Raw genomic sequence first — 14,550 nt, 5'->3', positions numbered from 1 at the left:
AAGACGAACTTCTCTGATTTATTAATTCTGTGGAAATTATGAACTATAATGAATATATGTATATTCTTATTTTGCACCACAGCTCAGGGTTACATATTTGGCATAAGGCAACCAGCAAGAGCTACACACTTGAATGCATAAAATAATCATAGGTAGATTTTTGGAATTCTCAGTTTAGATTACCTTGGTCAGCATGTGATTTTCACGAAAGCCCAGAAGAAATGTGCCTAAATTCACTTGAACACAGAATAGAGAGAGACCAGACGTGACTTCTCAAGGGTGGTATCCCAAGAGCTGATCTTTGAACAATGAATAGAAATTAGTAGGGGAAGAACCGTGAGGAGGACAGAGGTGGAGCAGGATAACATCATCATATGTCAGTTTTCTGATCCTGAGATTACCATCCAGCTGAGAATACCCACCAGGTTTATCAACACCATAGACGGGCACAAATTTTACAGGCCTGTATCCTTTCTTATACCACTTTCTATATTAACAGGAAAGCAGCCTCACCTGTGATGCTGGGGCCACCCCACAACCACAGCATGGAAACCCCTGCCACCTTCTTCCTTGTGGGCATTCCAGGCTTGCAGTCTTCATATCTTTGGCTGGCTATCTCACTGAGTGCCATGTACACCATAGCCCTGTTGGGAAACAGCCTCATCATGACTGTAATCTGCATGGATTCCACCCTGAGAGAGCCTATGTTTGGCTTCCTGTGCGTTCTGGCTGCGGTGGACATCGTCATGGCCTCCTCGGTGGTCCCCAAGATGGTGAGCATCTTCTCCTCAGGACACAGCTCCATCAGCTTCAGTGCCTGTTTCACTCAGATGTACTTTGTCCATGCAGCCACAGCCGTGGAGACGGGGCTGCTGCTGGCCATGGCTTTGGACCGCTATGTAGCCATCTGCAAGCCCCTTCACTACAAGAGCATTCTCACACCTAGAGTGATGCTGGGGATGAGTGTGACCATCACCATCAGAGCTGTTACATTCATGACCCCTTTGAGTTGGATGGTTAGTCATCTACCTTTCTGTGGCTCCCATGTGGTTCCTCATTCCTACTGTGAGCACATGGCTGTGGCCCAGTTAGCATGTGCTGACCCCATGCCTAGCCGTCTTTATAGTTTGCTTGGTTCCTCCATTATTGTGGGCTCTGATGTGACCTTCATTGCTGCCTCCTATATCCTGATTCTCAGGGCAGTGTTTGGTCTCTCCTCCAAGAATTCCCAGTGGAAGGCATTAAGCACATGTGGCTCCCATGTGGGGGTCATGGCCTTGTATTATCTACCTGGGATGGCATCCATTTATGTAGCCTGGCTAGGACAGGGCACAGTGCCTCTGCACACTCAGGTGCTGTTAGCTGACTTGTATTTGGTCATTCCAGCTACCTTGAACCCCATCATCTATGGCCTGAGGACCAAACAAATACGCCAGAGAATATGCAATTTGCTGATTTGTTGTCTGTTTGAACATACTCGTGAGGGTTCATGAACACTAAACTCTTCAGACCTTGAATATTCTTGCCAACTTCAAAGGTATCTTAGTGATATATGGAGATAGATTTTTTTTTTTTTACCTACACCCTAGGAATTCTAAGATGACATTGTAAAGAGCATCCTTGCAAAGTTTATAATTTCTAATAAGAATATCAATGGCCTCCTTGGTGGTCCCCAAGATGGTGAGCATCTTCTCCTCAGGACACAGCTCCATCAGCTTCAGTGCCTGTTTCACTCAGATGTACTTTGTCCATGCAGCCACAGCCGTGGAGACGGGGCTGCTGCTGGCCATGGCTTTGGACCGCTATGTAGCCATCTGCAAGCCCCTTCACTATAAGATATTAATTATAATATCAATTATAATTTTTGGACATTTTTATTAGTATTTAATAGGGATAAATTTGAACATAGAAAATATATTTTTGATTTTTCTTTCCTTAGCTTCTGACCTATGTTTCTAACCTAATGTCCCAAGAGTTGCTCTGCTGAAGGAAACAACTATTTAAAACACTTTCTCTAATACCTCTCTGATTTCCTCAGAATTGCTTCTCCCCCATGTGATTACATGGAGGAAACTGTTACTGTGTGACCCTTTCCTTTGGTCATCCACTTGGCTTAGGTCATGTGCTCACACCTAGACCAGTGTCCTCCAACCAAAGTGGATTCCAGTTTTACCTGAGGAGATACAAACTTGAGATCAAAGATGGTGGCAATTTGTCAACACTTGAACTTGGAAAGAGAAAAAAGAATCATAGCAAGAGAAGCCAATTATCAATATATGGTCCAGATAACATTTTTCTGGTTGTCTGGCTCCATTTCACTTTAGACACAAAGATGTATCCCTGTTCTGCTCGTCACTCAACTTTAAGACATAGAAGAGGAACCAAATATAACTTAGGTCTTTCTTCCTTTGGGTACATCTCAAGATCTTTCTGGGATGAAAAGTTTAATTGTGAACAATATATAAAAATAAATTGAAATATCACCATTCTTCAACAGGTCCCTGGCTACTTACATGATTTTTATTTAAATTTTGTTTTATATTTTTCTTTCAGAAAGTCTTAAACCCTAGTTATCAACTCTGTGAAAAGAAAAAAAGATCTCATACACAAGAGACACATATATTTGATTAGGGTACATTTGAAATTCAATAAAAATAATAATTTCTTAATAGTGGTAAAATTGACTATATAAGGAGAAACCATGGGTAGTGAGTTGTTACATCTGTTTTAATGGTTGTTTTCTTCTCATGGTAAAAACAATGTTAACTCATAGAGGGTGCTGAAGATTCTAAGAAATAATGAATGGAAAAAAATTACATAACACCTGGCACATTTTATGTACTTAAAATTTGTCTAACATTTGTTTAATTTTAAAGGATAGTGCTAGGATTGAAACTGTAGTCCTGTATAAATTAATAATAATACAATAACTCTTTCAAACTAACCTGCTTTTAAAACTCAGAATCCATAACTTTTGCTAACATTTGACTTATTTACCAACCAAGAACATTTTCTACTTGAGGGCCAACATAGTAGAGGTAGCCTTATAAAAATCTGGTAATAATGAAAATGGCAATACAACACGAATTCATATGTCTTAAACATTTGTATATTACAAATTTTTCACAAAAAAATCCAGAACTTGAGAAGAAAAATGAATGAAAATCAAAGGTTAGAAAAGAAAGCTTGATTGAACTTGGGAATGTAATTTTAAAGAAGGCAAAGATCATATCCAGGAATTATGTGGTAAATTATATTTTGGTAAGAGGGAAAATATTGCAATTAAAATTTCATTAGGGACATTGAAGATAGAATATTAGAAACACCTAGACAGAAAACAGAATAAAGAGGTGACAGGGATCAGATAGAAAATAACAGAAGACAAAGAAGTCAAATGAAAATGTGTTAGATTTTCATGTCCATGGAATCCCTGGAGAGAATTTAAAAATCAAAGGAATTAAAGGCGATCTTAACATGTATTTTTCAAAGAACTCACCTGGAAACATTTATTTGAAATTGTCAACTCTGAGACTAATATTGGTGAGTCTGTCAACTATTTAAAATAACAAAAATTGCATTTGGTCTTCAGACAAAACCAAAACCAAAACCAAAACCAAATAAACAAAATACCCCAATCCTAAGTCATATTCAAGGAAAATAAAACCAGGCATGAATTGCTTTTTTTTTTTTTAAATTATTTTATTGGTTCTTTTTAGTTATACATGACACTAAGAATTCATTTTGATAAAATTATACAAGTATAGGGTCTATCTTATTCTAATTAGGGCCCCATTCTTGTGGGTGGGCACTTTTTGCCAGCAACATGTAAATCCAATAAGAGTAGAGTAACATTTTTAAAAAACAAACAAACAAAACTCCCTCAAGAATGGAAATTATGAGCTAAAAATATTTTTAATGGCTTATTTTAATTTATTATAATTTTAGTTGTACCTATTTATGAGATACACTGTGAGAATTCATTACATGTAATCATTATCTTGAGTAGTGATTAAGTTCAGTGTATTTAACATTTCTGTCTACTTAAACTTTTTTTTGAATTTGTATTAACACAAAATAATTCACATTTATGAGGTACAGTATGACATTTTAATACATACCTATAATGTGTAGTGGTCAAATCAGAATAATTAATATTGTCATCTTCTTATCATCATTTTGTATATGGAATCTTTGAGCTCCTCTCTTCTAATTTATTTTTAAAATATAGAATACATTTTAGATGAAATGGATGTTGAATTTTATTGAATGATTTTTCTCCATCTATTGAGATGATCATGATTTTTGTCCAATTGTTGATGTGGGGCATTAAGCTTATTGTTCATATTGAACCACAGCATGTGTTGAACCATACTTGCATACCTGGAATGAATTCCACTCAAATGAGATGAATGATCTTTTCAATATGCTCTTGTATTTAATTTATTATTATTTTCTTGGGAACTTTTGAATGTGTGTTCACTAAAGGTGTTGGGTCTATAAAATGTGTGCATGCGTGTGTGTGTGTGTGTGTGTGTGTGTGTGTGTGTGTGTTTCAGTATCAGGGTAAGGTTGGCTTTATTGAGTGAGTTTGGAAAAATTCCCTTTCAATTTTTTGAAAAAGTTCGAGAAGAATCGGTATCTGTTCTTCCTTAAAAGTGTCATAGAATTTAGCAGTGATACCATCCAGTCCTGGACTTTCCTTGTTGTGAGAATTTTTATTACTCATTCAATTTTATTACTCCTTGGTTTGTTCAGGTTTTTCATGCCTTCATGGTCCACTTTTGGTAGGTTACATGTACCTAGGAATTTATCCATTTCTTCTAGGTTTTGTCCATTTTTTTTTTTTTTTTTTTGGAACTGGGATTGAAATCAGGGTGCTTAACCACTGAGCAACATTCTCAGACTTTTTTTTTTTATGTTTTATTTAGAGACAGGGTCTTGCTAAGTTGCTTAGGTCTTGCTAAGCTGCTGAGGCTGGCTTTGGACTTATGATCCTTCTGCCTCAGACTCCTGAGCTTCTGGGATTACAGGCGAACACCTCTGTGACTGGCAGAATCTCATTACTTTTGTGGCTGAATAATATTCTGTTGTGCATATATACTATACTTTCTTTATCTGTTCATTCACTGAAGGGCATCTGTATTGATTTCATATTTTAGCTATTTCAAATATGTTTTCATTTGAATTACTGAGTTCTTCATTTCCAAGCTTTGTTTGGTTCTTTTTCAAGATCTGTATTTGCTAAATTTTTGATTCATATCATGGGTTTCGTTTCTATTTTGTTCAACTGTCTTTCTGTACTCTCTTGAGTCTCATTGTTTCCTTATAATTATTATTTTTAAAGCTTCATTAGACATTTTTATCAGTATTATTCCCTTGGAATCTGTTGCTAGAGAGTTATCATATTCTTTTGGAGGTACTATATTACCTTTTCATATTTTTTATGATGTGTGTGTGTGCGTGTGTGTCCGTGTCTGCACTGGACATTGAAGCCAGGACCTCATGTCTGCTTAGTAAGTGTTCTACCACTGTTACATCTCTAGACCTGACTCTTTTAATTTGTAAATATTTGGGGTAAGTTATTTATATCATTTTTATATAATGAGTTTCTTAGTAAATGGCTTTCTCCTTAAGATGTCTTATGGTATCAGTTTGGAGGGTTATCTTACCTTTGGGTCCATCTGGGCACTGTGGTTTTGTCTCCCTATAACTACTTTGGCTGTGGTTGATATCTTTTGAGTACAGCAGCACTGTGGTCAGAGAGACCTGCTGTCCACAGGGGCTGTGCTGGTGTGGGGCCCTCTAGCAACCCTGGCAAATGTGGTACATACAGCAGTGTGGGTTGGGTATGTACCATATGGACACCCTGGAAAGAGATGGTGCTGGGAATCTGGTAGACATTTTTTCAGGCACTGCTGGGGCTTGCCGTGCTATCAGCAAAGACCACTGGCCTGGCGACTTGGATGGTGGTGAGAAGGCTGCAGCACACGCTCTCAGATCCAGCAGTGGAGCATGCCCAGGAGCAGTTGGCAGTGGGGAGAGGCAATATCAGGGAACTAGAGCATCTGCCTTCATTCCCGTCTGGCCATGCCCCCTGTTCCAGGGAACAAGTGTCTTCATGTCTGAGGTTTTGGAAAGCATCACCCTTCCCTCCTCCAGAGTTGAACCATTTGTTCCTTGTAGTGCTGGACACTACATGGGTGTGGGTTCTGGGGTTATAGTTGCTCTGCTGGGTGATTCTGGGTTCAAGAGGTTACAGGTCCCTTTGATAGTGGGTGGAATATCTGTGGTGTTCCAAATATGGGGACATTTCAGATGTTTCTGACTGGAGGACAGTATGAATTACTCCCTTCTCTGGCTGGTGCTGAGTTTCAGCATCCTGAATTATAAGGATTTAAAGGAAGACAATGTGAGTTCCTTTCCCAAAGAAAATCTATTGTGAAGACCACACCTTAGCTGCCTTGTGAGGGTTTTAAGCCTGTGAGGTCTGTGAAACTATCTAGTAGCTATGATTACTGATATACTGATGGAGTTTCTGATGAATCCTCACATTCACCCTTTCCTCTGCAAAGAGGAGTCTCCCTAGTTATTGTGTTTGGTTCCTGTTTTTATACTGCCTTTCCAGGTATCTGATTCTTATAGAATTTCAGTCTTTCCCTTGCTCATTTGTAGCATTCTCCTTGGTCACTCATTTTAATATGCAATTACACTTCTGTTTATTTGGTTCTTCTTTGATATGGCAGTGGTGGTCTGTGGGCAATTTTATTCGATTATTTTAGAGTCTTTCTGAGCTAAAATTTTATACTGAGATAAATTATATAAGATCAAGAATACAGAAAAGTAGCCATTAAACACATAGAATATTTACCTGTTCCTCTGGCATGAGAATTCATAGCAGAGGTCCAATTTGACACACCTGAAAGATGATGGGGGACACTTTCTCAAAGGGACGGATAAAGTACAATGAATAAACTTATTATCTAAGGCTTTAAAAATATAAAACAATGGAAAGAATGCTAAGTAAATATTATATATTCTGAGCTGTTGGGAAAAATGACACGTTAACTAACTCAGGCTGCTCCTTACTCCCTGGCGAGTGAGCAAGATCAAGGCCTCAAAGGCGGTTTCAAAAATTAATGACGATAAATTGGATCACTGTCAGGGATTGGTTAACAACAGTTCCGCGAATGTGATCAGCTCATGCTTGCCATATAGTCCTATGGGACTCTCACCTGCGTGAACCCCCGTGCCTTGCTGACCTTTAAGCTGATTGGCTCCTGCCTAGCCCCCACCCTACATAAAAGCTGTGTGATTTCCTCAATAAACGAGTTCCTGCTGTGACTGGTCTCCCTGACGTGTCTGATTGTCCTCCAATGGAGGGCTGGGTGCGGTGGGTCAGTGGGCCCTACCTTTCCAGGTCTGGCCTTGTTGGGGAGTGTCCCCTTCCCTTGTTGCTGGTCGAGAAGAGCAAGGGGGCTAAAGACCCCAACACTGAGCAAGTAGAAAGAATGCAAATAAAAATAGAGGAAGAATGATAAAAGAGAAAGTAAAAATTCTTCAACTGTATACAAGAATGAAATTCTATCATTCATACCTCTGCATCCCTGGAGGACATCATGCTAATTGAAATTAGCCAGATGCAGAAAGACAAATACCATATTATCTCATTCACATATTGAATTGGAAAGTTTATTTCATAGAACTAGATATTATAATGGTATTTAATAGAGGTGGAGGTTGTCAGAAAGGGGAAGAGATTGGTCCACAGATACACATTTATAGTTAGGAAGGAGGAATAAATGTCATAAATGAGAATTCATAATTTTCAATAAATGAGAATAAATAAGCCACTTAGTAAATGGGTTGTTTATTTTGTGGTGTTGAATTTTTTGTTCTTTACATATTCTGGCTACTAATCCTCAGGAAAGACATAGATGGCAATTATTTTTCTCACATTGTGTAGGCTGTCTCTTTATTCTGTTAATTGTTTCCTTCGCTGTGCAGAAGTTTTAAATTCAATGTCATCACATTTGTAAATTCTTGCTATTATTTGTGTTGTGAGAGTCATATTCAGGTAGTCATTGCCTGTGCCAGTATCTTGAAGGTTCTCCCCTATGTTTTCATTTAGTGGTTTTAATGTTTTAGATCTTATACTGGGGTCTTTGATCCTTTTTTGGGGGGTATCAGGGAATGAACTCAGGGGCAATTGACTACTGAGTCACGTCCCCAGCCATGTTTTGTATTTTATTTAGAGAGGGTCTCACTGAGTTGCTTTAGCACCTCACTTTGCCGAGGCTGGCTTTGAACTCAGAATCCTCCTGCCTCAGCCTCCTGAGCTGCTTGGGTTACAGGCATGTGCACTGTGCTTGGCTTCTTTGATCCATTTTGAATTGTCTTTTGTATAGGGTGAGAGACAGGATCTTGTTTCATTCTACTACATATGGATATCCAGGTTTTCCTGAACCCTCTGTTAATATGGCTGTTTTTTCTTTAATATTCTGGAAACTTTTTCCAGAATCAGATGACCGTACCTGTTCAGGATTACTTCTGTGTCTTTAATTCTATTCCATTGGCTTATGTGTCAGTAAATGGAATTGTTTTTCTGATTGAAAGAACTAAAATTGCAAAACTAGAAGTAAATAAAGGGAAATTTGAAATAGTTAAGACTTTTTTAGATATGACATCAAAAGCACCATCAACAAAGACAAAAATATGCAAGAAACGTGATTTTGTGTAACAAAATACCCAATCAAGTAAAGAACAAACTACAGAATGGAAGAATATATTTGCATCTCATATTTTTTTAAGATTCTCCTATCTAGTAAATTTAGAACTCCTATAGCTCAACAACAACAACAAAAAAATCAAAGACCCCAATAAAAACTGGGCAAAGGACTTAATATTTCGGAAAAGATGATATGTAATGGACCAACTAACATATAATAAGATGTTTTATTAGAGAAAGGAAAATTAGAAGTAAGGGTATTACCTCATGACCATTAGAATAACACCTATAAAAAATAAAATCGAAGTGGCCTGAACCGGAGTCCTGGTCTCTTGCCTTCCTCCAGTATGAGTTTTGTCACTCCACCTTCTTCAGCAACTACTAGTCCCTAGGCTCCATCTGGTCACCAGGTCTGGCCTGGCAGTAGCACAGCCAGAGTCTATGTAGGCTCTAGAGGCTTGGGTTGAGGGATCTTGTTTTGCTTCCCATTCCTCCCAGTTTCCAGGGAGGCTGGGGTTCCAATGTCCTGGTGGTAGGGATGGTCAGGGGTCTGGGCAGGAATAGGAATCATCCAGAGCAAGAAGGAGACCATGTAAGACCTGGTCTCCTTCCTGGACAGAGTGAGGATCCTGGAAAGTAAACTCTGGGAACATCTGAAGAAGATGGGACTCCAATTAAGGGACTGAGGGCAGTACTATAAGATCATCAAGGAGCTTCAAGCTAAGATCTTGGCAAATTCTGTGGACAATGCCAGAATTACTCTGCAGATTGGCAATTCTCATCTTGCTGTTGAAGATATTAGAGTCAAATACGAGACAGAGGTGACCATGTGCCAGTTGATGGAGAGTGACATCCATGGGCTCCTCAAGGTTATTGATGACACCAGTATCATTTGACTTCAACTAATTGGAAATTGAGGCTCTCAAGGAGGAACTTTTGTTCATGAAGAAGAACCATGAGCAGGAAGGCAAAGTCTTCAAGATAGATTACCAGCTGTGGATTGACTGAGGTGAATGCTCCCAAATCTCAGGACCACAGTAAGATCATGGCAGACATCCAGACCCAGAATGAGAAACTGGTTCAGCATAACTGAGGGGAGCTGAAAAGTACTGGTTCCAGCAGATCAAGGAGAGCACCACAGTGGTCACTTTGCAGTCTGCTGAGATTGGAGCTGCGGTCTGCTGAGGTTAGGACTGCTGAAATGATGCTCACTGAGCTGATTGCATGGCCCAGTCTTTCGAGAGTCACCTGGACTCCATGAGAAATCTAAAGTCCAGTTTAGAGAATAGTCTGAGGGGCATGGAGGCCTGCTACACCATGTACATGGAATAGCTTAATGGGGTCTTGCTGCACCTGGAATTAGGGCTGGCACAGACCCAGGCAGAGAGGCAGACCAGGCCCAGGACTTACAAGGCCCTGCTGAACATCAAGGTCCATCTAGATGCTGAGGTTGCCCCTTACCACTGCTTGCTGGAAGACAGGGAGAACTTCAATGTCAATTATGGCCTAAATAGCAATAACTCTATGCAAAATATTAAAAGGACTGCCACCTGTGGGATTATGGATGCCAACACAGTGTCTGAGACCCATAATACAAATGTACCGAGGCACTGAGGCAGCAGAAGCAGGGGACCTTGGGGGAACAATAAACCAAAAAAAGGTCAGAAGTCACTGGAGAAAATAGAATAATGATTGTTGGCAAAGATATGGATAAGAAATCCAAGATGGTGGACTAGAGGAAGGCTGCATTCCTTGTCGCTCTTAACTTGGGATTCAAGCAAAGGAAAATCTGTTTCTCTGTGAGGTCATCTTTGCTGTTCATCAATCCCTTTCTGTTTACCCCATTCATCCACTGTGATCACCCACAGTCTGCCAGCATATCAATTACTTTTTGAGTGCAGATCGCTCATTGACTGCCACCTATCATCCGCCCTTGCCCATTTGCCTGCCTCTTGCCCGCCCACTGCCTGCCTCTCACCTACCCATCACCCATGGCCCAAGATCCACCTGCTGATCATCTGCCAATAGTCTTCAGATGACCCACAGACTGCCAGTGGATTGCCAGCTGCCTGCTGTTGCCTGGAAGTCCATTGTCACAGTACCTGCAGGGTTGGTTACATGTGGCTGCCACAATTTTGAGACAATAGCCAGGACCTACAGGACCCCTGGGCCAACTGACCATGCCCTTCCTTCAGGGCCCATGCCCCGTGGGGACTCAGTGCCCTTGCCTGGTCAGCACCCACGCTGTTTCTCCCCATTTGCCAGTGCGTCCATCCTGGATTATCCAAGAAGCAAAAACCACCATCTTTAGGTGGGATTGCTCCCATACTGAGATGCCTGCTGGAGACTGGGAGCTCATTGTCAGGTGCCTCTATGCATCAGGCTACCAAAGACTGGGAGGTTTGAATAATATATGACTATTACGGTACAGATTTTTTTCTCCTTTTTGAAATTTTCAAGTTTTTATTTTCTTATTTTTCTTGTGCTCTTTATATATTCTTTTCTTATCCCATTAAAAGTTATATCCTATACCCCTTCCCATCACCTTTGTCCATCATTACAAACTATAGACCTCATTGCAAATCTATTGGTTATTCTGTACATAATAATCAAACACATCCTCTCTGTTCATTATGGCAATACTGTTAACATATTCATAGGGGCTATTTGGTTTAGGGCTTCATATTGTTTGTACTGGGTGCTGCTAATATTGATCGCCCCCTTAGAGGAGAAGTATTGGAAACCTGCAGGGTCACTATAAGCCTATAAGGGGAAAACTGCAATACCACAGATCTGCACTGCTAGACGGGAAGATACACAAACAACATGAAAAGATATGGGAAGAAAGTGCCCCAAACAAACCAAGATGTTATATTTATAGAATCCATTGACAGCACAGTAGAAAAAATGTCAGAAAAGGAGTTCAGAATGTACATACTTAAAATTATTTGTGAAGAAAGGATGATAGAGCAAATATAGGCAACAAAAGATCACTTAAATAAATAGTTGAAAGAGCAAATGCAGGAAGCAAAAGATTACTTCAATAAAGAGATAAAGATTCTAAAAAAAACCAACCAAACGAAAATCCTTGAAATGAAGGAAATAATAAAGCAAATTAAAAACTCAATAGAAAACAACACCAACTGACTAGATCACCTGGAAGACAGTACCTCAGACAATGAAGACAAAATATTTAATCTCAAAAATAAAGTTGAACAAACTGAGAAGATGTTAAGAAATCATTAACAGAACCTCCAAGAATTATGGGATATCATGAAAATACCAAATTTAAGAATTATTGGGATTGAGGAAGGCACAGAGATATAAACCAAAGGAAAGAACAAACTGTTCAATGAAATAATATCAGAAAATTTCCCAAACCTGAAGAGTGAAATGGAAAATCAAATACAAGAGGCTTACAGAACACCAGGTGCACAAAATTACAACAGGTCCACACCAAGGCACATTATAATGAAAATACCTCACATACAAGATAAAGATAGGATTTTAAAGGGTGCAAGAGAAAAGTGTCAGATTACTTATAAGGAGCAACCAATATGGATATCAGCAGATTTCTCAGTCCACTCCCTAAAGGCAAGAAGGATCTGGAACAATATATTTCAAGCTCTGAAAGAACATGGATGCCAACCAAGAACACTATACCCAGCAAAACTAACCTTCAGATTTGACAATGAAATAAAATCTTTCCACGATAAATAAAAGTTAAAAGAATTTACAAATAGAAAGTCTGCACTACTGAACATTCTCAGTAAACATTTCATGAGGAAGAAGTGAAAGACAACAATACAAGTCAGCAAAGGGAGGAATTACCCGAAAGGAAAAGTCAATCAAAGGAGAAACCAAGTCAAGTTAAAAACCAAAAATAAGTCAAAATGACCAGGAATACAAATCATATCACAAAAATAATCCTGAATGTTAATGGCCTAGACTCATTAATCGAAAGGCATAGTCTGGCAGATTGGATTAAAAAGAAAGATTCAGAAATATGCTGCCTTCCAGAGACTCATCTCATAGAGAAAGACATCCACAGACTAAAGGTGAAAGGATGGGGAAAAACATAACATGCACATGGACTCAATAAAAAAGCAGGGTCTCCATCCTCATATCAGATAAAGTAGACTTCAAATATTAGTCAGAAGGGATAAAGAAGGACATTTCATATTGTTAAGGGAAGCATAAATCAGCATGACATAACAATTTTAAATATTTATGCCCCAAACAACAGAGCATCCATGTACATCAAACAAACCATTCTCAATTTTAAGAATCAAATAGATCAAAACACGTTAATAGTGGGGGACTTTAACACACCACTCTCACCACTGGATAGATCCTCCAAACAAAAACTGAACAAAGAAATGATAGAACTAAATAATACAATCAACAATATAGACTTAATGGACATGTACAGAGTATTTCATCCATCATTGAGTGAATATACTTTCTTCTCAGCAGCTCATGGATCCTTCTCCAAAATAGACCATATGCTATGCCACAAAGAAGCCATTAGTAAATACACAAAACTAGAGATACTACCTGTATTCTATAAGACCATAATGGAATGCAACTAGAAATCAATGATAAAATAACAAATAAAAACTACTCATATACCTGGAGATTAAATAATATGCTATTGAATAATGCAATGATAACAGAAGACATCAGGGAAGAAGAAAAAAAATTCTTACAGGTAAATGAGAACAATGACACAACATACCAAAATCTCTGGGACACTCTGAAGCAGTACTAAGAGGAAAGTTCATTGCACTGAGCTCATACATTAATAAAAAAAAAAAGTCAACAACTAAATGACTTAACATTACACCTCAAAACCCTAGAAAAAGAACAGATCAACACCAAAAGTAGTAGAAGACAGGAAATAGACTAGAAAAGACTGGAAAACTGGAAATCCATATGTAGTAAAATGAAATTAAACATCTGTCTCTCAACCTGTACAAAACTCAACTCAAAAGGATCAAGGACTTAGAAATCAGACCAGAGACCCTGCACCAAATAGAAGACAAAGTAGGCTCAAATCTTCATATATTTATTAATCACTTGTATGTCTTCTTCTGTAAAGTGTCTGTCCAGTTCCTTGGCCCATTTATTGATTGCGTTCTTTGTATTTTTGGTGTAAAGTTTTGTAAGTTCTTTATAAATTTTGGAGTTGAGCGCTCTATCTGAAGTGTGTGTGGAAAAGATTTTCTCCCACTCTGTAGGCTCTCTTTTCAAATTATTGATTGTATTCTTTGCTGAGAAAAATCTTTTTAGTTTGAGTCCATCCCATTTATTGATTCTTGCTTTGATTTATTGTGCTTGGGAGTCTCGTTGAGGAAGTCTGATCCTAAGCCAACATGATAATGATTCAGGCTACTTTGTCTTCACTTTGTGTTCAGCATCTCTAGTAATTAGAGAAATGCAAATTAAAAGAACTCTAAGATTTCATCTTACTACAATTAGAATGGCTATTATCAAGAACACAAACAATAATAGAAGTTGGTGTGGCTGTGGGGAAAAAGGCACAGTCATACATTGCTGGTGGAGTTGTAAATTAGTCACTCTGGAAAGCAGTATGGAAAGTCTTCAGAAAACTTGGAATGGACCCACCTTTTGACACAGTTATGCCACTCCTTGGTTTATACCCAAAGGACTTAAAATCAGCAAACTTACATTAACACAGCCACATCAATGTTTATAGCAGTTCAGTTCACAATAGCTAGATTGTGGAACCAACCTAGATGCCCTCCAACAGATGAATGGATAAAGAAACTGGTGTATATATATATATATATATATATATATAT

At 38.6% G+C, this 14,550-nt stretch overlaps 1 protein-coding gene and 1 pseudogene across 2 annotated transcripts; both read left to right on the top strand.

Annotated features, from left to right (window-relative positions):
- Nucleotides 1-518: 518 nt before the first annotated feature.
- On the top strand, nucleotides 519-1,493 carry LOC306638553 (olfactory receptor 52I2-like; the record flags this gene model as incomplete). The annotated part of the gene is made up of 1 exon (XM_079101773.1): nucleotides 519-1,493. The coding sequence occupies one exon, from the start codon at nucleotides 519-521 to the stop codon at nucleotides 1,491-1,493; it is 975 nt and encodes a 324-aa protein (XP_078957899.1).
- A 160-nt stretch (nucleotides 1,494-1,653) lies between these two features.
- Nucleotides 1,654-10,339, top strand: LOC306638552 (keratin, type I cytoskeletal 18-like; annotated as a pseudogene). The gene is made up of 2 exons: nucleotides 1,654-1,820; nucleotides 9,345-10,339. The product of its transcript is annotated as a keratin, type I cytoskeletal 18-like (transcript).
- Nucleotides 10,340-14,550: the final 4,211 nt, after the last annotated feature.

Source organism: Sciurus vulgaris, assembly GCF_902686455.1.
Source record: "Sciurus vulgaris genome assembly, chromosome: 11".
Classification (NCBI taxonomy): Eukaryota; Metazoa; Chordata; class Mammalia; order Rodentia; family Sciuridae; genus Sciurus; species Sciurus vulgaris.
Note: the sequence above shows the minus strand (reverse complement) of the source record. Positions and strands in the feature narration are given on the sequence as shown.